Source organism: Bombus terrestris, chromosome 14 (genome assembly GCF_910591885.1).
Source record: "Bombus terrestris chromosome 14, iyBomTerr1.2, whole genome shotgun sequence".
NCBI lineage: Eukaryota > Metazoa > Arthropoda > Insecta > Hymenoptera > Apidae > Bombus > Bombus terrestris.
Window position 1 is genome coordinate 1,602,293 of NC_063282.1, and position 24,229 is coordinate 1,626,521.

General features: G+C 44.0%; 1 protein-coding gene across 18 annotated transcripts in view; it reads left to right on the forward strand.

Annotated features, from left to right (window-relative positions):
• Positions 1-24,229, forward strand: part of LOC100643094 (tyrosine-protein phosphatase Lar) — a 278,042-nt gene that overhangs the window by 249,317 nt on the left and 4,496 nt on the right. For 11 of the 18 annotated variants that reach the window (XM_048412226.1, XM_048412236.1, XM_048412227.1 and 8 more), the window contains 15 exons: positions 4,174-4,284; positions 4,903-5,178; positions 5,884-6,168; positions 7,090-7,113; positions 7,744-7,844; positions 8,175-8,504; positions 8,686-8,836; positions 10,004-10,300; positions 17,140-17,148; positions 19,104-19,243; positions 19,332-19,534; positions 20,180-20,346; positions 20,458-21,815; positions 21,902-22,128; positions 22,267-24,073. In XM_048412226.1, coding sequence (XP_048268183.1) covers positions 4,174-4,284; positions 4,903-5,178; positions 5,884-6,168; positions 7,090-7,113; positions 7,744-7,844; positions 8,175-8,504; positions 8,686-8,836; positions 10,004-10,300; positions 17,140-17,148; positions 19,104-19,243; positions 19,332-19,534; positions 20,180-20,346; positions 20,458-21,815; positions 21,902-22,128; positions 22,267-24,073 — 5,486 coding nt within the window. The remainder of the gene's footprint in view (positions 1-4,173; positions 4,285-4,902; positions 5,179-5,883; positions 6,169-7,089; positions 7,114-7,743; positions 7,845-8,174; positions 8,505-8,685; positions 8,837-10,003; positions 10,301-17,139; positions 17,149-19,103; positions 19,244-19,331; positions 19,535-20,179; positions 20,347-20,457; positions 21,816-21,901; positions 22,129-22,266; positions 24,074-24,229) is intronic. The other 7 variants (XM_048412229.1, XM_048412228.1, XM_048412238.1 and 4 more) reach the window with 7 other exon arrangements.

The following is a 24,229-nucleotide window of genomic DNA, read 5'->3' on the forward strand; positions in this document are numbered from 1 at the left end:
TGTATTTGGGTTTCGTTACGCTGCTAGAAAAATACCAAAACATTTCGTACAACGTGCACAAGGTATTCCGTAAAAGGACCGAAAAGCGAATGGGTTAAAAATATTAATTTCAAGAGAGACAACCCCTGAGTCGGTATGTTTGGCCTCGATTAAATTCCCCCTTGAACGCGCGGTAAATATAGTGACAAAAAAGAGGAGGCGGAAACGTCAACGGGTAATTCGATTTCCTTTCGGGCGCGACGCATTCACCAGACGACGCAACTCCTCGAATCTTGGCGAAAGACGTTTCATGCCCGCATAATCTTCTCGTCTGCCGTCATTCTCTCTTATATTTGCAAAGCGAGATTCCAACGTTAATGCGTTGCACTAGCAAACCTTCGGTGAAACTCGAAATAGAGAAACGTTTGCAGAAAGAGAGGGGAAGGAGGAAGGAGACGAATAAGGAGAAGAAACAGGAAACGGTTTGTTTCCGGCGACGTTTCGAGTTTCCCTCTCGTCAGCCATTAAAAATGAACAGACCGAAAAGTTTCGAGAAGAAGGTTCGTGACGCTGCTGCCAGGGAAATGGAACGTTAATAAGATCGATGATACTTGACGATTAATACGATAATTAATACGCAACAGCGTATATTTCTGTCGATGGAGAAGGTTCTCCGTATCGGAGAAACGGGGGCAAACGAGAGCGCGGCTCGCCAATGCAACCGTGGCTCTAGTGTAAACATATTTTCTGTTTGTATTTTGACCGAATCGAACGTGCACCGTTGGAAAAGCATCGACTACGAGCCATTACCTCGCTTCCCCTTTATTCGTTTCGTTCCACTTCAACCGACCTCTCTCGCCTCTGAATATTTTCCGATAATTATAATTGACTTTTTTACGCGGTCGATGTGCTACCCCCGCGACTAAGCATAATTATGAAAGCAATTAAAACGTTCGCGAATTACAGCAGCCAGACCTTCTTCTCCTTCGTCTGTTCTTCGACGCGTAGAAAGAAGACAGAGCAAAGAGAAAACAGAGCGCAGCTCCTATACCTTCGAGGTAAACATATTTTCTGTTTGCTTTCTGTCCCGGTCGAATCGAACGCGTTCGTCTTTCCAAGTCATCGCCCGTATCAAGTACCATCTGTATTCGTTCTCTAGCCTGTCGTATCTTCGCCCAGAGCGGTCATTGCTATGGAAGTTTGTATCGAACGCAGACCAGATAAAATAGGCGACGCCGAATAAACTACGAGTTACTGCGCACTACCCTGCGTATATTTTTCGTTCGTCGCGCTGATGTTAAATATAAGGAAAGATATTTCAATATTGGTGAGTAAACAGACGCAAATAGTTTCGACGTTTCCGGCCGCGTTGCTCTTCCGCTCTCGTTGTACGTTTTGCGACGCGACATCGCGATATCTTTTGTACATATTTATGTGGAGACGTATTCCCAGCCTGCGAAACCGGGCTTCCGGGAACCAACCTGCAGAAAATGTTCCTTCCTTGCTCGTACCGATAGATGAAACGCGTGTCGTTGTTTCGTCAAAAAAGTCTCCGCGTTTTTGCGTGGAAGAATTTTTTTTTATCAGCCGTCTTGTCGATTCGTTGTGAATTTAAGATGGAATTTATCGTTGCGTTATTATATACTTTATTTAGCTTAATCTAAATTTCACAGCAAGCTGCGAGACGAATGAACGTAATACATGCACACGGTGTGTGTGTAACCGATGTCTAATGAACTTTTTCGCGATCAAACAGTCGTTTGAGAACGACGTAAGTGACAGGCGCGAGTAAAAAGGGCCGACTTGAAACGTTTCCGTCGGGGGTTGGCACAAAGAGTCGCGTAGAAATCTCGTAAAACGGCACACGAATATGCGTGAAGAGACGAGAGTGTATAGATAGATTTTCATCTTTATTCAATTTCATCTTCTTTACACGGTGAAAGCCCTTTCGTGCGCGTCGACGTTATCGCGACGCAAACCTAGATAGATCGTGTACACTGCCTGAACGTCATCGAGTTTTATCGCGAGCCAAGAAGATGCTAACGTTATGTCCGTAGCTGCGTTAACGCCCAATGCCTTTCCAGCTTGTTCGTCGTCGTCGTCGTCGTTGTCGTCGTAGTCGTCGTAGTCGTCGTCGTCGTCGTCGTCGTCGTATCTACGTTATTCCTTCTAACTGTTATCACGCTTAAAACTACCGACCGTTGGGTGGTGTCATCATGGGAGTCACGATCTATTCTTTGCGTGCTTCGTCTGTTCTTCAAAAACAAGCGGTCTCGATGTCTCGAAAAGTTCTCGTCAAAATGTAGATACTGGACACGGTTTCTCGTTTAATTCGCTTAAAATTTGTTCTAGAATCGGTAAAAGTAATACGAATAAAATTACAAAATATAAATTTATGTATTTTCCAGGATTCTTCTCGGCGAACTTGATCGTAAACCCGGTGATGGTTCGAATACCTTCTTCCAACAAAATTTCAAAGTTTCGAAGGGAGGAAAAATGAACGGAGAACGTATTCAGCTATCGAAGAATTTCGTGAAGTGAAAATGATCGGAACTGTCGGCGATAACGCGTGGGAAAGCAGCAAAGGCGAAGGATGGGCCACGGCTTTCGGCCGTTGGCAGCGATCTAAGTTTTTCGCGAGTACGCTAACAACCTGCACGTGACTGGATGGGATAACAATATGACCACGCGTTCCTTCCTGGTCAACTTGCTGGAAATTGTAGATGAGGCTCGATTACGTATTCCGATCGTACGCGATATCAAACTGCCTGGCTTCTCGCTCGTGATGGAGTGTTTTCTACCCTCGACCCCTCCTCTCGCTGTCTTACTCTCTCTCTCTCTCTCTCTCTCTCTCTCTCTCACTTTCGTTCGTTCGTGTACTCGCTTTCTCTGGTCACCGAAGTCACGTTTGCAACGAAACCTTACAAATCCATAGGGCTGTCGGCCTGCTAGGAAAATATTTAAACCTGCACTTGGCTACCATTCTATTTCGTTGGAAGATAGGCTGATTCGAAGAAGCCGGGTTTCTCATATCCTCCTCTTTCCACTCGAATCACGGACAGGAACATCAATATTTGGATACGGTGGAAACTCGTCTTTCCAAACACGTTGAAGCCGAGCCTCTATTACCTAAACTCCGATCCACCGTAATTTCGTAATACGTGTAAACACTTGTTCCTACAGTTCTTAAAACGAGTGTATTAATATGTGAAAAATGCGCAGATCCTAACGCTTATCTATATGACGATATTTGTTCGTGCAAGTCGCTGGTCCGCTCGATTCTTCTTTCTAGAAGCAGCCATTAATTACTACCGATAATTACGATTATCGTACGAGAAAACACGAGCGTCGAAAGGATGGAAAACAAGCCCGTTGATCCGTCGTGTTTACTTTGCGAGTACGGGGGTTGGCGTGGCGAAAGAAGGAAATCGAGAGTAGGGAGGAAGGTAGGAAGTGCGGCAAGGGAGAGAGCGGAGAGATTGAAGGGGGAGGGGGCTGAATTATACCGAAGGAGTGACGTCTACGGAGATAATCACACGCCTCGTAACAGCCAGTTCATCATCGTGGTATCGTGCTAAGGGGCTTGATGCATCATGGAAATCGCGCACGAATCGGCCAGGCCAAACATAAAGTGGAATAGACGGTCTTTGTAACGAACCTCGGAAACGAATTCTTTCTCTGTCTGCTTCTTCGTGCTGCATAGGAGCTTCTTAGGCCTGTTACCGACTCAATTAGCGTTAGAAAAACGAAACTAAAGAGCCACGAAGGTGGAAGTAAAGCGTAACGCGAATCAAACTTGCTCGCTACCTACGCACTCCTCCTACGTCCTTTTCTGCGCTCTTCATCGACGCGTTCTCCGCGCGTTTTCTTCGAATCTCGCCATCCTTGAACTTTAGCCGAGCTGCAAAGTGGCAGTTAGTTGAAAAACTTGGCGATGTATCGAGGAAAAGTTTCGAAGAGCGGATAAGCGGATTAAAATCGATAGAAGTGGAAGAGCGCGGACCGGCGCGCGATGAAAACGTCGATCGCAGGAAACGAAGGTCTCTTTGACGCCGCCCCGTGTTCTCGCCCCACTCCATTCTTTTCCGTTTCGAGTGGAGCCCCTTTGATGTCGCCTTTAAAAAATTGTTAACGAACGTAGTTGAAGTTGCTCGGTGACGTTCGAAAAAATAACCGGCGCTTTGTGTTTTACAGGAGCGCTGCAAATCACCGCATCCGACGTGAACGACCAAGGGAAGTACGAGTGCGTGGCGAATAATTCCGTCGGCACGGAGTACTCCAAGTCGGCTATGCTCTACGTAAAAGGTACGTCCGGCGGCGACGGCGGCAGCAGCGGCGGCCAAGTCGTAGGGAACGCACGAGAACCCCGTAGAGGCGTGCCGCGGGCCGCCCTCTTTCGCCGAGGAAATCTCAAGGAACGAGTTCTTATCGTTACTACCGTTTTAACGTAAATTCATTACAAAAACGTAGCACCGAGCCTCTGGTGCCGTTAAACCCAGTCGTTTTCCTGTTTGCAATTAAAATTAATGCTACGTAATTAAAGCGTAATTAAACTAAGCTGGCGGCACAAAGGATTCGCGCGCTTGGAATCGCGTCGCAAATATTATGATGCGGCATTTCTTGCGGTACTACGCGCCTCTGTCCCTCGAGATTCAAGTATAGCGTAATCAAATACTCGGCTGCCGGTTTCGGCTAGTACACGCGTTAATTGCCACTTGAATCGTACGTATTAAGAACTCGTTGTCAGCAAAGGATCGTTGTTCGAGGTTGTATCGACTCGGTTGCTCCATCGGCATTCGACGTATTTTAAGAAGAAAAGGTTCTCAGTCACGTCGAGTGGCTACGGGACTTTGACTCGGCAATTAACGTGTCAAGACGAAAGAATCCTTGCATCGTATATAACTAAATTCTATTTGCACGCAGTTCGACGAGTCGCACCAACTTTTTCCATTCCTCCGCCCGCCGTCAGCGAAGTAAGATCTGGTGGATCTTTGAATTTGACCTGCGTCGCTGTGGGTTCTCCGATGCCGTATGTCAAATGGAAGAAAGGTCCATCCACGGATCTCACTCCGGATGACAATCTGCCAGTCGGTAGAAACGTGCTGATACTCACAAACGTGAAGGAGTCTGCTAACTACACCTGCACAGCTGCCAGCGATCTCGGTATCATCGAAGTCACGACGATGGTGAAAGTTCAAGGTTCGTATGGTATGGTGTCCCCGTATCGTATAATAGCAAACACTGTCGTTTCGTATCGTATCGCGTATTGTATCGCGGTGTGTCGCACCGTACCCTATCGTACCGTATCGTATCGTATCGTATCGTATCGTATTGTATCGTATCGTATCGAGATGGATCGAAATCGCGCGTAAATCCTCGGAGATCGCGCTAGCGAGCTATCGAGCTACGTTACGTAAAACGATCAATCACTCGATCACTGTGTGCGACTGTGTCCCAACGAGGTACACAACGAACCATGATGCTACAGTTTCCATGACTAATCAATCGGCTTATGCGTTACGTTCAAAGACCGAGGACAATGTACTTTGCGAAAATGGGCGAAACGCGAGAAGAAGCGGTTGCTACAGGCTGTTTCAAGAAGTTGGCGTTAAGCCTCGAAAGCGCGTAGTAATATTCGTGAAAGAAAAAAGAAAATAATCGTAACAAACAGCAGGTTAAATATCACCAGTTTCCCAGTTGTATGAAAAAGTATCATCTACCTATTTATAACGATAAAGTACATTCCTTTATACTTATCGCTGAGAATGACTTTGACGCAACTACGTGATACTTTTGTACGCGGTAAAGTTTGATCTCGGTTTCTTGAAACGTCCTACATATATACGAGACACGTAACACGGATGAAATAGCAATTAAACAACAAATTCACGTAACGAATTGCAGCCTTGCCGAGTGCTCCGGAGAACGTTCAAGTGTCCGACATCACCGCCACTTCTGTGAAGCTCACATGGTACTACAAAAATCCGGAGGAAGTGCAATACTACGTGATTCAACATAAGCCGAAGCACGTGCAACAAGCCGAAGCCGAAATATCGGGCATCACGACCATGTACTACCATGTTCGGAGTCTGAGCCCTTACACCGAGTACGAGCTTACCGTGACAGCCGTGAACGCCATTGGGCGTGGTCCCGCGAGTGCCCCTGTGACAGTCACCACTGGAGAAACGAGTCAGTATTCCTTTCGCCTTCTAACGCTTTTCTCATTACCATCGGTGTTTGTACATTTGCAAAAATCGACCTCGCCTCTCGTCGACGCGGCTACGTTCCCAACGTTTCAGGGTCATCGTTGTCGCATCGTCGAGATACACAAGCGTTATCGCTCGTTTCAAAACGAATCACCAATACCGTGTATGCGAAGCTCTGAAGAATTCAACTCCATTCGACTCGACTGTACTCGACTCGACTCGACTCCACTCGACCCTACTCGACTAATTCGACTAACACGTGTTTTTCGATCACGCTTCTCGCAAAAAGATGAGCACAGTCGATCGACGATAAGCAAAGACATGGAAGGAATGGACAAGTTTTTTTCCAACGTACCAACGCGAGAAAATTTAGCTTATTAACCCGGCGAGCGAATTACAAATTTTTGCACGTAGATAATGTTTTTGCACCACGAAGATGGCACAACTTTTGACACGGTTTTTGAGGGAAATTGTACTTTTTTTCCATGCTGTCCGCCGTGGACGCACGATTTGATTCATGTAAGTGACAAGACATTTTTTTTCACCTATCACCAATCCCCTTTCTCTGTGTCGCACCATGTGTTAGTGTTTTTGTCGGATCGTGTTCGGCGCGTCGCGCTTCGACGTCTCGTTTCGCTCTGCATTTTTCCGTCTCTGCCTCTCCCCATATAGCCCTCTCTGTCTCCCCTTACGTCTCTCCGTCTCTTTTCTGGGAAAAGAGTAAAACCAATACGCGGAGAGACAGCACGCGAAATTGCACCTTTCCTCGATAAAGTAGCGCACTCTTCGCACCTTGTGAAAATACGAACGAAGCCGCAAAACCCGATTCGTATTTTCACCGTGCATTATATACCACTTAATCGAGTATCATCGAAGAATAATCATTCATCCTTTTTTTCAATAGCGGAATCGACAAATGGAGGTACCAGTAAGTTCAATCATATACTAAGAGTGCTGTAGCAAACATATTTGTCTTTTGTATTTTCTGTTTATTTTTGCATATTTTTCTTTCTTTCTACAATTTTTTTTTTTTCGTTTGTTTGTCTTTCGTTTCATTTTCTCTCGTTTTATTCTGTTTTGATTTTTTGTTTTCTCTCTTATTTTTCGTTTTTATTTTCTTGTTTTATTTCGTGTTTTTTTTTTCTCTCTCTCTCTCTATTCGATCCTTTGTACTTTTATTTATTCAAAGCACACGCACATATTCATCGTTCGTTCGCACGCGCACACTCGACACTTATCGAGATAAAGATGTATCATACTTGTAGCTAATCAACACTACAACACGACACACGCGGCCCTTTCCTCGATTCTTTTCCATTCATTGGTAAATCGTATTTTAATCTCAATGCCACGAACATCGCAGAGTGCATTATGATTATATGCTCTGTCCCTCATTTGTTTTTTTTTTTTTCTACTTGGAATACCTGTTATTTTAAATTTTGGTTCTTATGGTGGTGCTCCCGGGAATTTATTTGTACTCTCCAGTGACTAACTAGATTGGCTTGTCCACGATGGAAACGCGATTCGAAGAAAATCCAAAATAATTTCTTCCTTTTAGAACCTGGTACTGCACCACGGAAGGTGGTCGCCCGCCCATTGAGCTCCAGCACAATGGTCATACAATGGGACGAGCCAGAAACGCCAAACGGACAAGTGACGGTTAGCTTTATCGCCAGTTACACACTACCGCTCATAAGTATACGGATACTATATGCGTTTTTTCTTTTTTCTATTTTTGACTCTCTATATAAAAGTATTTGGATATTTGTATCTGAAAATCATTATTTCCAAAATGATCATATACACCATATTACGTATCGTTGGAATCCATTTAATCTAATCCAATCCGACCTAATGGAATTTTTTTAAAGCTGTAGCTTGTCCTAGTTACGTGGGACAACCATGTCCATATATCGATGAGCGTACATACATACGAGATGACGTATTTTGTCACGCTTTCTGACGCGATTTAATCTTTCTCGCCCGCAGGGATACAAAGTATATTATACGACGGATCCGAATCAACAAATGGCCTCTTGGCAGTACCAGCTGGTGGACAATAGCCAGCTAACCACGATCTCGGATTTAACGCCGCACACGATATACACGATTCGAGTGCAGGCGCTGACAAGCGTTGGTCCCGGTCCACTGAGTACACCTGTTCAGATAAAGACGCAACAAGGGGTACCGAGTCAACCGGAAATGTTGACCGCGGTAGATATCGGAGAGACCAAAGTAACACTCCAGTGGAACAAACCTACTCATAGCGCGGAGAATATCCTCAGCTATGAGTTGTACTGGAACGATACTTACGCGCAGGTGGGTAATTCGTTCCAACTTATCGCGCGTCTTTTAATCTATAAATATCTTTCTATAAATATCTTTCTAATATATCTATCGTTTACGCGTCAAGTACGAAGCATACGTTCGTGTCTGGCGTTTATAGGAAATATGAATTTTAATCTTTCTTGCGAATCGTCGGAATCGCGATGAATTTCAGGAGAAGCATCATCGAAGGATACCAGTCACCGAGAACTACACGCTGACAGGCCTGTATCCGAACACGCTGTATTACGTTTGGTTGGCTGCGCGGAGTCAAAGGGGCGAAGGAGCTACAACGATACCATATCCGGTTCGCACGAAACAGTACGGTAAGCAAATAGTCAAAGAAGCGGAAAAGAAGGCGAAAAAGATAGGAGTGAATTCATGCAGCGAGGAGTGCCGAAGAAAGATCGATTCGCGATTGTTCGATGGTAATAGGGGATAAATTTTGATAGAATCTATTGCGAACGCGCGATGCACGTCGATGCAATCGCGGATCATCGTGGCACGGCAGGTAGGAGGTGCTGTAGCGCTAGACGCTCCCGCAAAGTAGCGTAAGCTATCGTAATTAATTCGCGACACCTTGAGTTCAGATATGGTAAAGATATTCTTCGTGACCGTGGATTTCATTGAACAAGGGGGGGAAAAGAAAAAAATATCCATAAGAAAAGAAAGACGGAAGATAGAGAGTATCGTTGAACCGTGAAGTGTGGGAGAGTGAGAATGATTGCATGCGTTGCAAATAAGACAGCCGTTTTTGGATGCCACTTTATATATATCTATCTATATATATACGTACATATCATACATATAAATTGCACTAAGCACTGCATTGATATATGTGTGCATTTTGGGCACCTCTTTTCATTCTTGATAACGTATGGTTTACGTCCGTTCTTCAGTTTTTTATTGTCTCTCGTTTCCTTGCTAATCGAGGCACGGCGTTTTAACTCCACGCGGCGTAACACGCGCGAGTTAATCGCTCGTACCACATGAAATTTTTTCTCTAATCACGTACTTTTTCGACTGTTCAAGGATCGACTCATGAGTTTTTCCTTGAGTGATTCGCCTCTCTGAACCTTGACCAATCGTCACGTAAAGATTTCGTTTAGATCCCTTCGTCGCGTCGGTCAGGTTCGAACGTGGTTCGATTTCGAAGTTATTCGAGTCCCACGAATCGAAATACCCGCGAACGTTCGTTTTTTCTCCATTTTTTTTCTTTTTTTTTTTCTATAATTAACCATCGGCCGATCGTATACGCGTGCACCTTGCCAAAAACCAGTAACGCGGAAATCGAATTAAGCCGTAGCTCGAATTTCGACGAGTTTCCAACAAATTTCCAACGAATTTTGCACGAATTTTTCGCGATTCTTTCGATTCGGGACTCGAGCCCTCGCAGTTGACCGCGATCGTTCAATGACCGACGATCGACGATATTTTCCTACCACGTTTTCGTTTTTTCCCCTCTTCCCCCCCTATAACTGAGTGTTATACAGTCCCCGGGGCTCCGCCTCGCAATGTAAGCGGACAAGCGATCAGCCCGACCTCCATATTGGTAACATGGGAACCACCGCCTGCCGATCGATCGAACGGGAGGATCGCGTACTACAAGCTGCAAGTCGTCGAGAGCGGACGCTCCGACTCGGAGGCGAAAGTTATCAAACTGAATGACACGCGATTCGTGTTGGACGAACTGAAAAAATGGACCGAGTACCGGATTTGGGTATTGGCCGGGACCAGCGTAGGTGATGGACCTCCGAGTTATCCTATCTCGGTCAGAACTCACGAGGACGGTATGTATCATTAACGCTAGTCGTCTTCTTACCTTTAATCGAACATACAGAGGAATGGCGCTACGAGACTCGAGCGAGCAATCGTTTCTCTTCGATCTATCCTATCTTTTATAGTCACTGTATTAGCTGTATATAGTTGTTTATTTACCAATATTTCATTGCATAAGAAAAGACCTCGCGAAGGTTCCGGGCGCCACGCTTCACGTCTATAGAGATACTTTTGCGAAGGCTATATATCGCGACAAAGTTCATCGCGCAAGAGCCAAAAATATAAAAGCCCGCCAAAAATCAGTCCGAAGATCAGTACCCGTGATTCCAGTGCCGGTTGCGATGACACGCCCTGATTCTCGACCCGGTGACGTTCGGTCTATCCTACGGCTGTCTACATAAATGTATATCTCTGTATTAAACGTATTTTCGATTTCAGATTCCGCTAACGTCTCTTCGAACCTATCTCTTCCCAACCGTGTCACTTACAACCGATCCCTCTTCTCTTAACGATTCTCTGTCTTCTTCACTCTGTCTTTAGTTCTGTTTTCTTGTTCGACAACGTTTTACATGCGTTTCCGTTCCTAGATTACATTATCGTTGTGTTTTCGTTTCGTTCGATCTCATTCGAATTATGTTACCTTACATTACATTACGTTACGTTATATTACGATATATATCATATTATATTATATTATATTATATTATATTATATTATATTATATCATATTATATTATACTATATTATATTACATTATATTATTATATTATATCATATTGTATTATATAATACGTAAAGCTTCTCCTCTCAGGCCACTTTTGCGTTTCAGTTACGCTTTCGAGAAACGAACTGTCAACTCAGCCTTGTCGCGGCAACAGAGAAGATACCAGGACGAATGCGCGGCCCTTTTTTTCCATTTCGAAACACTGAAATCCGATAATTCAATTTTTGTTGCGCGAACGTAAGTTTTTTGAACGCGCACATCGATTTTTTCGCGTTTCTCCTTCAAAAGCTAAACGCTCCACCAAACCTTCCTATCGCTTCTCTGGCATACCTTCGATCTCTCCCAAAAAATGTGTGTGTGTGTGTGTATCTTTTTTCCTTTGGTTTTTGCTTCTCCTTTTTGGACGGGACGCGGCAATTACATAACGAAACGCGGAACCATGTTGGCCCTAATTTTTTGGCTGGCGAGATTTTATATTTTTGGAATTTTTGCGACAACAAAACGATCTTCCATGAAATATTCTGTGCTCCCAGAAAAAAGCCCCAAACTTTTCCCCAGAGTGCCCCAGACATTTTTTCCAGGTGGTGCACGCAGCCGCGGATTTTTCAGAAGCTGATAACCAATTTTTGAGCTCAGCTATTATCTAAAAAAAAAAAAAAAAAAAAAAAATAATGAGAAAAAAGACATACGACCAAAAAAAAAAAAGAAAAAAAGGAACGTATTTTCTTACTATTTTTACAGGGCCTAATCGCAACTCTCCCTTTGTACGTTGCCGTTGGTTTTTGTTCCCCTGAGCCCCCTCTTTTAAAACATGGAGACCCATTTTAACACGCTAACTAATACTTAATTATATACTCATTCACGTGTTTTTGTCTTTCCTTAAAGCATTTGCAGGAGGATGATCCAGGTTTTGAACAGCTAGTTTTTAAGATTTATTCGCACTAACGTAACATTACCGATTGTCTAATGATATGTACTCATAACACTCAATGTTCTTTCTGGTGGTAACCGTGATTATTACGTCACGTAAAGATGTTTCGTTTCTCTCTTTAGTTCGTTGACTCACTCTTGCCACGTGTTACGACGATAGAGGCCAAACTGACCGTCCCCAAGCGTGCGCAACATTATTTTTACCGTTCCGAGGAAAAATTCTATATTATCGCTTGAATCGATTCTACGAGACATTTATCGGACGGAAATAATGTCTGTGAACGAGGGCGGCAGCTTGTCTGGTGAAACGCTTATGTGTGTGTGTATATATATATATATATATATATATATAAAATTTATACGTATACTCATATATATATATATATATATATATATATATGTAAACCATAGCGTATGTATTACACACAGCTAAAATATATATACATATTATTATTCCACTACATACCTACATATATGCATTTATATGTATATATATATATATATAAATATAAATATTTTGAGAAAAATCATATATATCTATATATACATATATAATATATTTCTATATCTCTGATATATAAGGCTCTTCTGTCTTTAGTTAAAATTTAGTTCTACCTATCGTTTGCACATGTTTAGAGCATGCCTTCGTTTGTTTATCGATCCCTCGGTCTCACCAAAATTTCAATCCCGTCGATCATATACTTCTCCTGGACTACGAGCGATCCTTCGAATCCCCAACTCGAAACAGATTCTCCCATCACCGTCCAAAGAAACCGTCGAGCTGCTGTCGAGTCTGCGAGATCTCGGTCTCGAACCACTGTAAAATGGTTCCACAACCGAATCAACAAAAGTCCTATGAATGGCATGCCGATGCACGAAGAAGTTTTGCTTTTCGTTTCGAATCTTTCCTTTCCGTCTCCTACTCGGTACTTTGCTGATCATCGGTTCGGTACCGTCCCACCCTGCATGGTACAACGAGTTTTTCAACCCCTTCCAGACACCGTTTGCCCGTTCCCCGTCCGATTAATCCTCCGAATCGGCGAGCAGAGAAGCTAACGAAAGGTAGAGGGAACGATGGCGACTACGACCATACGACGTTATTAATCGTATCGATGAGAAAAGTAATCGAGCCGCGATATCCTTTTTTCTTTCTTTTCTCCGTCGGTGGTGACGTTCAGAACACGTCGTACGACAGACAGTCGACCGCGTTTCGTCTACGAAAGAATGAAAGAACACACGTAGGATCGCAGCTAGGAGAACGGCAGCTCTTTTGTCTTGGAAAATAATCGAAGACCTTGGTTGGTCGCGAAATCGGAATCATTTGTTGCGAGAGAGGCATTGTGAAAGCGCGTCATTGTCGCGGAAAAAGTCGTACGAACGCATCTCTAACGACGTTCCCTCGAACCTTTTGCACTCGGCGCTACGGAACGCCCAGGATCCTCTTTCGTTTCACCAGCCCCCTACTCCCGGTTCCTCCCACGCATTGTCCCGTTTACGGACCGACCGATCCAACCGTCCACCCTCTAACAGCAGACTCGGCAAAGCGAGGCGGAACGATAAAAAGCACTGCTGAAAGCACCCTGCCGTGTAAGCTCGCACATTATCAAGCACAAAAGTTCACCGTCGTATATACGTATACTCGTTCGTTATTGTTATTGTCGCCGCTAGTATCGCCATCACTACCAATATTCTATGATTATATTATTCTAAACGTATTATCGATATATACATATTACATATATCTTATATATATATACATATACCTATATATATATATATATTATATATATATATATATATATATATTACATATATTATATATTATATATATATATATGTATCATTACCGCCGTTATGAGTGTGTGCACGGGCACCGATAAAAGTATTATTTTTCATGCGGGCACGGTTTTATCTCGCACCCACCACGCACGCATGTAAAGTCGCACACGCGTTTCACGCACGACGGAAGGTAGAGAGAAAAAAAGAAGGAAGAAAGTGGAGCGCGCAACGATGAACGCGTATCTACGCACCTACGCACAAAAGCCACACGCAGACGCACGCCTTTGCCGCGTCCTACTAACTGGGTATATATGTATATATATACATGCGTGTATATATATATATATATATACACACACACACACGTATATATCACCATGCACCACTTGAAAAAGCACCCTTCGCTTCGAGTAACTGCCGACAGCCTAAAAAGCACACGCGTGCACGCATGTACGTAGGACGTGTGCGTGGGTGAGTGTGTGTACGCGCGTATCTACGTACATTTCGATGTACTTACTTTGTACGTAAACACCTAGGAAACGAATGAGACTCGTGCGTGAAGGTGCGCGAGCGACTATAATGCGCTCCCCGATATACGTATAGTATTCGTTGGACCTTCGACGTATTAAAAACAGCACCGTATTTCGCAGCGCACCGTATGATCACTATATATTCACGTGTCTAAATATCAATTGTCACACTCGATTGCGATATATCGTGCCGAGCACCAGCACTGAGAGCACCCTTGAATAACGAGCACCCCCACCGTCGATTGTCGTGCAGTTTGGTCAGCGCGTCTTCTCCACGTGAACCTCGATTCGGTCTCGATCTGTTTCTTCTCTTGTCTCGCAGCATCGTATGTCCGAGCACGTAGTTATATGCATCGATAATCGTTGAATCTATCGAGAACAACGGTATCGAGTTCACGTCGGGTGCGGCGTGCACGCGTGAATGCGTGAACGAGTGCGTAAAAGAGTACAGGATGCAAGAGTAAACCGTAACGCGTCAAAAGTCGCGCAATGGCAGCACGAGGAGAACGATAATGATCGTCGTGCTAGGAAAGAAATTAGCGAAAATCGGAGGGCGACGTTCGCGAATTCTTCGGCCGCAAGCGCGATATTCACCGGGCGATATTAGCAACACGAGCGAAATATCCGTGACGCGAAGGAAGAGAATCGCCGCGAGAAGACGTTCAATTTGAAACATTTGAATACCAATATTCATGCAATTTTTTTCATTATCTTCGTCCATTTAGTCGACAGCCACGAGCCTGTCGGCAACAAGCACTGAGATGCATCGATATCGACGGAGAGAGAGCGTTCGCCGACACCCTATTCCGCTGCTATCGAAAGAACGGAATCCCTTCGACGAAAGGGGCGAAAGGTCGGTAAACCGCCAAAGACTCTCTGTCCGTTCGAGACGAACATCGATGGATCGTTGATACGCGGGAATATCGCGGAAATTTCTTACACTCACCGATGTCGTTGGAATGATATACATAATCATATTACACCAGACCTTCTCTACTCTATTGTCTATACGTGCACCTTCGTTCTTTGCATGCTCTCACCGACCTACTTTTTTCCATCTTCTGCCTCTCTGTAAGTTATAACTATCGTATCTTTAATATTGAATTACGTATTTTATTCGTACGTATAACATGTTCTTTATATATATATACATTACATATATTACGTATTACTACATCTTTATATCGTGTCTCGATATACCTTTACGTCTTCTCCTCTAGGTATATAGAAAGAGTATACTTTACTCCGTTTTATGTGTGTTTTTCACGTTTCCATTTCTGAATCAACAACGACTCGCGGTTCGAGTCCGGTTGTCTCTTTTGCTCTGGTAGCTGTGTCGTCGGAATATTAAGAAATCGACCGATTAAGGAACCACCCGTTCGTCGTTCCAACAAGAACCGAACGATCGGTTCGCCATTTTCCTCCGACAAACGCATGCTTCTTCCTTCTCTGTTTTCCCTTCGATTCGATCTCTACCATCGTGCGCCGATAAGACCAACAACTGAGAAACCGATCGGCAATCCGATTAGTTGGCGTACCGTAAGAACGACGCGCGCCATTTCACGACCATTGTTAATTACGTGCATATTTTGCGAAGAATTTTGCGATTTTTGCGTGGGTGAATGCGCGGGTGTATGCTACCGATGAAACATAAGAGCGAACAGAAAGAGGGACGGAAATAATTTTTTACCGTTCTTCGAGACAAACAAAAGCAAAACGACGTCGTTTGTTTCGCCTTTCGCTTGAAAAGAGATTTACCCCTTCCATGTACAGCGATAGAGATTTTTTATCGAGCTGACGTTTTTTGCGGGTGACTTTTTGGAGTTGCAAAAAGAAAAAAAGAAAAAAAAAAAAAGAAAATTTTCCTCGAAAACATATTCCACCTTCACCGACTCTCGTATCCTTATCTATTCTATGTACGTGAATTTTTTCCGTCGAGACGAGTCGCGCCTTTTTTCACGACTTTAGATTACACACGGGTAGCGGTTTATACGTTCCCGAACCATAACACGATACCAACCACTTCTTCTTACTTATGGTTTCTCCTTCCTAGCTTTCTTTTTAGTAGACATTTTATCATAGGTCTTCCCTCTCTCGATGCCTCGTGCCGCGAGGGAAAGGACGAAACGCGCGGACTCGTGTCGTCTATCTTGTCCTTACGTTTTTCTCCTTCCATTATCATCTTTTCTGTTTTCTTCCTTCCTCGCGATTTTCCTTGGCCGAAGCTGTTGGATCGACTTTACTCCGATAAGAAAGGCCGCGGTTATGTATCGCCTCGAATTTGCGCAAAGAAGAAGAAAAATCGGCGAGTCTTTCTCTCGGCGGCAGGAGGCAGGTGGACATGAGCCTTTAGTTATTTCATATTTGGAGTAGTGATTGCGCATGCCAAAAAGACAAGAAAAAAAAGATATTCTCACATCTCCCGCCTCTCTGCGACCAACTGCAACCGAGGACCAAGCGATATTTTTCTATTTAACGATCGATTCGAAAGAGAATTTTGTCCACCGACGTTGCTCGCCAGAGCGATAAAAAATATTACGAATAGAGCAGAGGGTGCGATTGGAATCGAGCGCGTGGGAGGGAGGGAACGAACGAACGAACGAGCGAGTGCGCGTGTGCGTGTTTCACCAGAGAAACAGACAAAAATTTCATACCTTTTTTCTCTCTCTTTCTCTCTCTCCCCCTAATCAGAGCAAAAAAAGAAAAAAAAAAAATACAATAGCTGTAAAAGAGGCCATGTTGACGTTGATAATAATCAGTAGTATGCTACCCACTGATATGCCTAAATATATTAAATATTTAATAATTCTACTCAATATACGTGAGAAGTTGACACGAATTTTTACGAGATTTTTTTCCCACTTTTTTGGCGACTTTTGGGGCGCAGATCCAAAAAGTGAGTATCCCTTAGCTCGTCTCGAATTGTGCCATGAATTTTCTTCCTGTATTTAATCATTTTTTTCTTTGTCTCTCTCTTTACATACATACATATATATATATATGTATAAACATAATATATATATATATAATATTTTTGTTCCTTTTTTCCGGCTCTTTCGCATATATCGTTTTGTTTTTTCTCCGTGGGAGACTATTTTGGAGATTTTTTCTTTTTTTTTTTTTTACTGTGTTTTCGTTGCTGCAGTCGGTAAGCAAATACAATTAAAATGAAAACTATTTACGTCTGCGTAAATAGTTGCGACTGCGCGCTCGCCAATTTTGTTTTTTGCGTTGCGTAGCGATTTTATGGACGTAATTGATACATTAATTACGCGAGAACAGTAAAACGTAAACCGATATAGAAGCAAGAGACGTATCTCGTTCACCGAGGGAAACTTTCTTCTTCTGTATACAGGCCATCTTCTGTATGCAGCAGTCGTGTTTGGCTTTTCTTTGTCGTATTCTTTCTTGCAACGCAGTTTTTATTTTGCGACACTTTGTAGAGGCTGCAGTTATCGTTCTCGTACAAACCTAGAGGTACATTAGGCTTTCCTTTTCTTTTTCTCCTACAATTCTTCTTTTTTTCTTTTTCGTTCGTTGTTTTTCTGTGTAACGCCGATATAACGTTTCCGATGCCGGATACTGGACCGTCCATGACCACGTCGTCTTTGTCCACGTCGTTCTCGTCGTTGTCTATTGAAAATATAGAATGGGGAAGACTCGAGAAAGACATATCGAATCGGGTCTCTGTAGATCCGTGGAAATCAAAAAGTCGAGACTTCGAGAAGCGAAAAAAAGGGAAAATCCCGACAAAGGAAATGAAAAGGGGTGGCGACGTAGCGACGTTCGCGACAAATTATCGGAGCGGCTTATCGATGTGTATATCTGTAAATTCGCGTGATACATTTCGTTATCCTTGCACGTTTATCGAAAAACACGATTGCACGTTTCCTCTGGCACAGTTTTCATCCACGTCGCACAACCAACGATAGTACATCGCGTATATACGTGTATACTATACGTATGTACGCGTATAACGGAACTACTTCGTTTTCGTTCGTCATGGACTCTCCAATATTGCCGTAGCATTATCGACCAACGTAACCGCGCTCTTGCATCTCGATGACGTATTTATACGCGCATTCGTACATTCGCGTTCTGAAATCGAATGCAGAATAAAAACATACATTATTGGTATTCAAATGGAGGATTATCGTGTCGTAGGGACGTAGAGCATGAGGTACCGGCGTACCTCGTAATATTGTTTGTACATCGTTTTGTCCGTGTGCGATTGGTGGCATGTACATATTTTCCATTAATTTTTCTTTACTCTCTCTTTCTCTCTTTCTCTCTCTCTCTCTCTCTCTCTCTCTCTTCATCATATTCTCTTTCTCGTTTCATCCTTGCGATTTGTTTTCGTTCGTTTACGTTACGTTCTGTCTTTCACCTGTTCCCTTTCGTTGCGACGCTGCTGCGTTATTTTGTTTCTCGCACGAGTTTTCAATTTGCTGTATACAACGCTTTGATTTGCCATACTGTTTTCGCTACGCGCTCCTTCACTTCGTTTATATACCAACGACGAACGACCAGTTACAGATCGTTACCGATTAAACGGACACAAAGATCGACGTTATGTTGTGTTTCTGCATAGAGAGAAAAGAGTACTTTTAGTTTTTTAGTTGCTTCTTCGATCCATCGGACGGACACGATTCATTGGACAAGCCCCTAACAATTTTCTTTCGTTCGATCCAAACCTACGTATTTATTTACTTTACAGATCTTTCTTCCTGGTTATGATATCGTTTCATCCCCCCTTTCAAGTATGACTGCGATAGTGTGAGAGCGTGTGATTGCGAGTATGCAGCACGATCGGCCGTCAAGTGCACGAATTAACCGATCGTTGCGTTCCAGTGCCGGGTCATCCTCAAAACGTGACGGTAACACCGATCAATTCGACCACGATACACGTGAAATGGAGACCGCCCACGTCGAAAGAACAAAACGGCGTGATAAGAGGTTATCACATACACGTGCAGGAAATGAGAGAAGAGGTCTGTCGGCAGAGCTTTAAATTTCACGCTGCGATTAAAATAGACGCATTTTCTCACCGACTAATATCTTCGCTATTTGCCTTTGTAGGGAAAGGATCTGTTGAACGAGCCGATACGACGCGACGTGCAAGAAGACGGCGTGCTGGAAGTGAACATAACCGGGTTGCAACCTGACACCACATACTCTGTACAAGTAGCCGCTCTAACGAGAAAAGGAGACGGTGATCGTTCGCCGCCAGAAACTGTCAGAACTCCCGGAGGTGTACCCAATAGACCTCATGTTAACGTAAAGTATGTCCTTTAAATTCCTTTATATTTCATGCCAAACGAATTTTCAATATTTTTTTCGCTTGACATAAAATCCGCTAGCATAAAAAAATATATATTGGCAAACGGACGAATGATTACCTAGTCGGCTAGCACTCCAAAACCGAATTCTCTTGATTATTACGTATGGAAATATTTAAAACGCGTAGCTTATTAATGCCGTGCGGATATTTATACAACTTTATATTTTTATGAATACGATTGGAAAAATGAAGCTGAGGCAGACTATTGTTTCACCTACTACGTATTATAACGAGTATTATATTTTAAATATTTTATGTATTTCACATATTTTTCCATATTATGTCAATTCTGTGTATTTTTTGATTTTCCATGAATGCATAAAAATCCGCAGTCTATTTATAAAACGCCAATTGATAATGTTTAAACACTTCGTTAACGTGTCAATCAAAGTTGTTCAAAAATCCGAGCAATGTCCGGCCTGTGTCGAACGAGTTCGACATAAACGAGCTATAACTCGAAAACGAGATTATATCGGACGTACGAATCACCCAGAAGCCGTGATCCATAAAATTAATAAAGTCCAAATTTTCTTGTCAATGACCTGTCTTCTTTTTTCTTTTTTTTCTGACAATATCTCGTTTCCAGACTTTTGTCGAAAGATCCTGACGTGGTTGAGCTCGAGTGGTCGCAGCCTACGCAAACGTACGGCGACGTGTTGGGATATAGAATACGATACGGAATTAAGAACCAAACGCTCAAGGAAGAGTACATTCCAGGAAACCGTCAGCATACTTACAAGATCACTGATCTTGGTAAGCTCGAATCCCCTATATACGGTATTCCTCTCTTAGTGGTATCGTTTTATCATTTTTTTCTTAATGAACGTTACTATTTTTCATACTTTGGTTGGATTTAATTCGCAGAGGAACGAGGGGTGGATTACGAGTTTAGGGTAGCTGGTCAAAACGCGATCGGATTCGGCCAAGAGACGGTGCGATTCTGGTACAGTCCCGAAGGAGAGCCAACTGGCCCACCGACGAATTTATCCTACTTTTTCCAAACTCCGGACACGGTGTGTGTCACGTGGGATCCGCCTCTGCGACAGCACAGAAACGGTCAGATCACCGGTTACGATGTTCAATTCAACAAGAAGAACGATCACTCTACAACCATCAACAGGAATACGACCAAGACGAGAGCGGTTTTCACGAATTTGGAGGAAAATACGGAGTACGTGTTTCACGTGAGAGCGCACACATCTAGGGGGAGTGGGCCATATTCGGAAAAGATCACGATCATAACGGAGAAAGATATTGGCCGGGCACCGATGTCGGTAAAAGCGGTGGCCACGTCGGACACGAGCGTGGAGGTTTGGTGGGAACCGGTACCTAACCGTGGAAAGATACTTGGATATCAAATATTTTACACGACAACCGCTGTCGAGGACCTAGACGAGTGGAAGCAAAAGACTGTCGGTCTCACCGAGTCGGCGGAACTTGTCAACTTAGAGAAATTTACTCAGTACGCGATCACGGTAGCAGCGAGATATAAGACTGGCCTTGGAAGACTCAGCGAGAAGGTGACCGTCAAGGTGAAACCGGAAGACGTGCCTTTGGATCTAAGGGGGCCGGACTCGTCCACGCATACCATGACTCTTTCCTGGAAACCGCCTATCAAACTGAACCCCATGAACTACAAGGTCTCCTTCGATGCTGTCAAAGAGTTCGTAGATTCACAAGGTATCACGCAAACGCAGATAGTGCCACGCAGACAGATTCTCTTGGATCCTAGCGTGACGACGACCATGATCAACGAACTGCAGCCGTTCACCACGTACAATGTGAATGTGAGCGCGGTGCCAAGAGATGGTCAGTATAGGCCACCGGCTAAGATCACCATTACCACGCAAATGGCAGCTCCGAAACCTATGGTCAAGCCTGATTTCTATGGTGTGGTTAATGGAGAGGAGATTCAAGTGATTCTACCTCAGGCCTCCGAAGAATATGGATCAATTTCGCATTACTATTTGATCGTCGTGCCCGAGGACCCGTCAACAGCGGATAAACAACCCGACGAATTGACTGAGGACATGATCGCGGGAAAAGGGGCTAAGGAAAGGGAGAATGCTCCTTACATCGCTGCCAAGTTTCCACATAGAGATATTCCGTATACGTTCCATCTTGGCAGCGGAGATATATACGAGGGTTATGAAAATCGTAAACTTGAGAAGAGTAAACGATACAGGATCTTTGTGCGTGCCGTTGTCGACACACCGAGGAAGGTGGGAATGAGACTGCAATTAGTAGAGAGAGAAAGATATTAAACGAATAAATGTGATAACGTAACTAATTTTACTTCGTATTCTAGCATTTGTACACTTCGTCACCCTTCTCCGAGTACCTGTCTCTCGACATGAGGGAAGTACCTCCTGGTGAGCCACCACGACGTCCCAATCCGAATACCCCGGTGGATGGAAATCCAGAGGTATCGGTGAAAACCAGCGGCCAAGAGCCAGGGATGGTGTGGGTGGTCGGTCCGATAATAGCTGCGTTGATGGTCAGCGCATTTCTCACCCTTATCTTCTTTATTAAAAGGTGAGTATCGAATACGGTGACAATGGAACTTTGGTCAGTAGCAAATCGGTCAACATCGATAATATCTAAATGACATAGTTTGATATACGCTTCTTAGAGGCGAAAAGCATTTCACGATATTTTCATTTATCACCTTAGACGAAGACAACCCTGCAAAGCACCCGATCAAGCAGCGGTCACCCGACCATTAATGGCCGCTGACATCAGTTCGAATCACGCTCCATCCGATCCAGTCGAAATGCGCCGTTTAAATTTCCAAACGCCTGGCATGGCCTCTCATCCTCCAATTCCGATCAGCGAACTAGGAAACCACATCGAGCGCCTAAAAGCGAACGACAATCTAAAGTTCAGTCAGGAGTACGAGTCGATCGAGCCTGGACAACAATTCACTTGGGACCACTCCAACATGGAAATAAACGCATCGAAGAATCGTTACGCGAACGTGATCGCCTACGATCATTCGAGGGTGATTCTGCAAACTATAGATGGCATGTCGGGTACAGATTACATAAATGCCAATTACTGCGATGGATACAGAAAACAAAATGCGTACGTAGCTACGCAAGGGCCTCTTCAAGAGACATTTGGAGATTTCTGGCGAATGTGTTGGGAATTGAGATCGAGCACGATCGTGATGATGACAAAGCTGGAGGAACGAACGAGGATTAAGTGCGATCAGTATTGGCCTAGCAGAGGTTCTGAAACTTACGGTTTGATGACTGTGACCATCACCGACGTTCAAGAGCTGGCTACCTACTGTATTCGAACATTCCAAATATCCAGAGCGGGTTACTCCGAGAGACGTGAAATAAAGCAATTGCAATTTACGGCCTGGCCTGATCACGGTGTACCCGAGCATCCTGCACCGTTCTTGCAGTTCTTACGTAGGGTCAGATCCCTGAATCCACCAGAAAGCGGACCGCTGATCGTCCATTGTAGCGCCGGTGTTGGAAGAACGGGTTGCTTCATCGTCATCGATTCGATGCTCGAAAGGATCAAGCACGAAAAGATGATCGACATCTATGGCCACGTGACTTGTCTACGAGCTCAAAGAAACTACATGGTCCAAACCGAGGATCAATACATTTTCATCCACGACGCGCTTTACGAGGCGGTGATCTGTGGCAACACAGAAGTGCCTGCCAGAAACTTACATTCCCACATCCAGAAGCTGATGCAGCCAGAGATCGACAATATCACTGGTATGGAACTGGAATTCAAGAAACTGTCCAACATCAAAGTAGATTCGTCGCGATTCATCTCAGCGAACCTTCCCTGCAACAAGCATAAAAATCGCTTGGTGCACATATTGCCCTACGAGTGTACCAGAGTATGCCTGCAGCCACAACGCAACATCGAAGGATCGGATTATATTAACGCCAGTCTCATCGATGGATATCGATACCGAGGTGCTTATATCGCCACTCAAGGACCCCTCTGCGACACCACGGATGATTTCTGGCGTATGCTGTGGGAGCATAATTCTACGATCGTGGTCATGTTAACGAAATTAAAAGAGATGGGTAGAGAGAAATGCCATCAGTACTGGCCGTCCGATAGGTCGATTCGTTATCAATGCTTTGTGGTTGATCCCATCGCGGAGTACAACATGCCTCAGTACATTTTGCGTGAATTCAAAGTGACGGATGCGAGAGACGGAGCGAGTCGTACAGTCAGACAGTTCCAGTTCATCGACTGGCCTGAACAGGGTGTTCCAAAGTCCGGCGACGGGTTCATCGACTTTATTGGACAGGTGCACAAAACGAAAGAACAGTTTGGTCAAGATGGACCGATAACTGTGCATTGTAGCGCCGGAGTCGGGAGAACAGGCGTCTTCATCACCCTGAGCATTGTATTGGAACGTATGCAGTATGAGGGAGTCGTTGACATCTTCCAAACGGTCAGAATATTGCGCACGCAACGACCTGCTATGGTTCAAACCGAGGTTTGTAGACGTTTTTCAATAAAATATTTTAATCTTAATATGGTAATATGGACAGAGTCGATCCTCATTTTCTTCTCGGATATTTCAAGTTGATATACATTTCTGTATATTTTTGCAGCCTTGAATTTCTCACGTAACGCACGAACATACGGAATT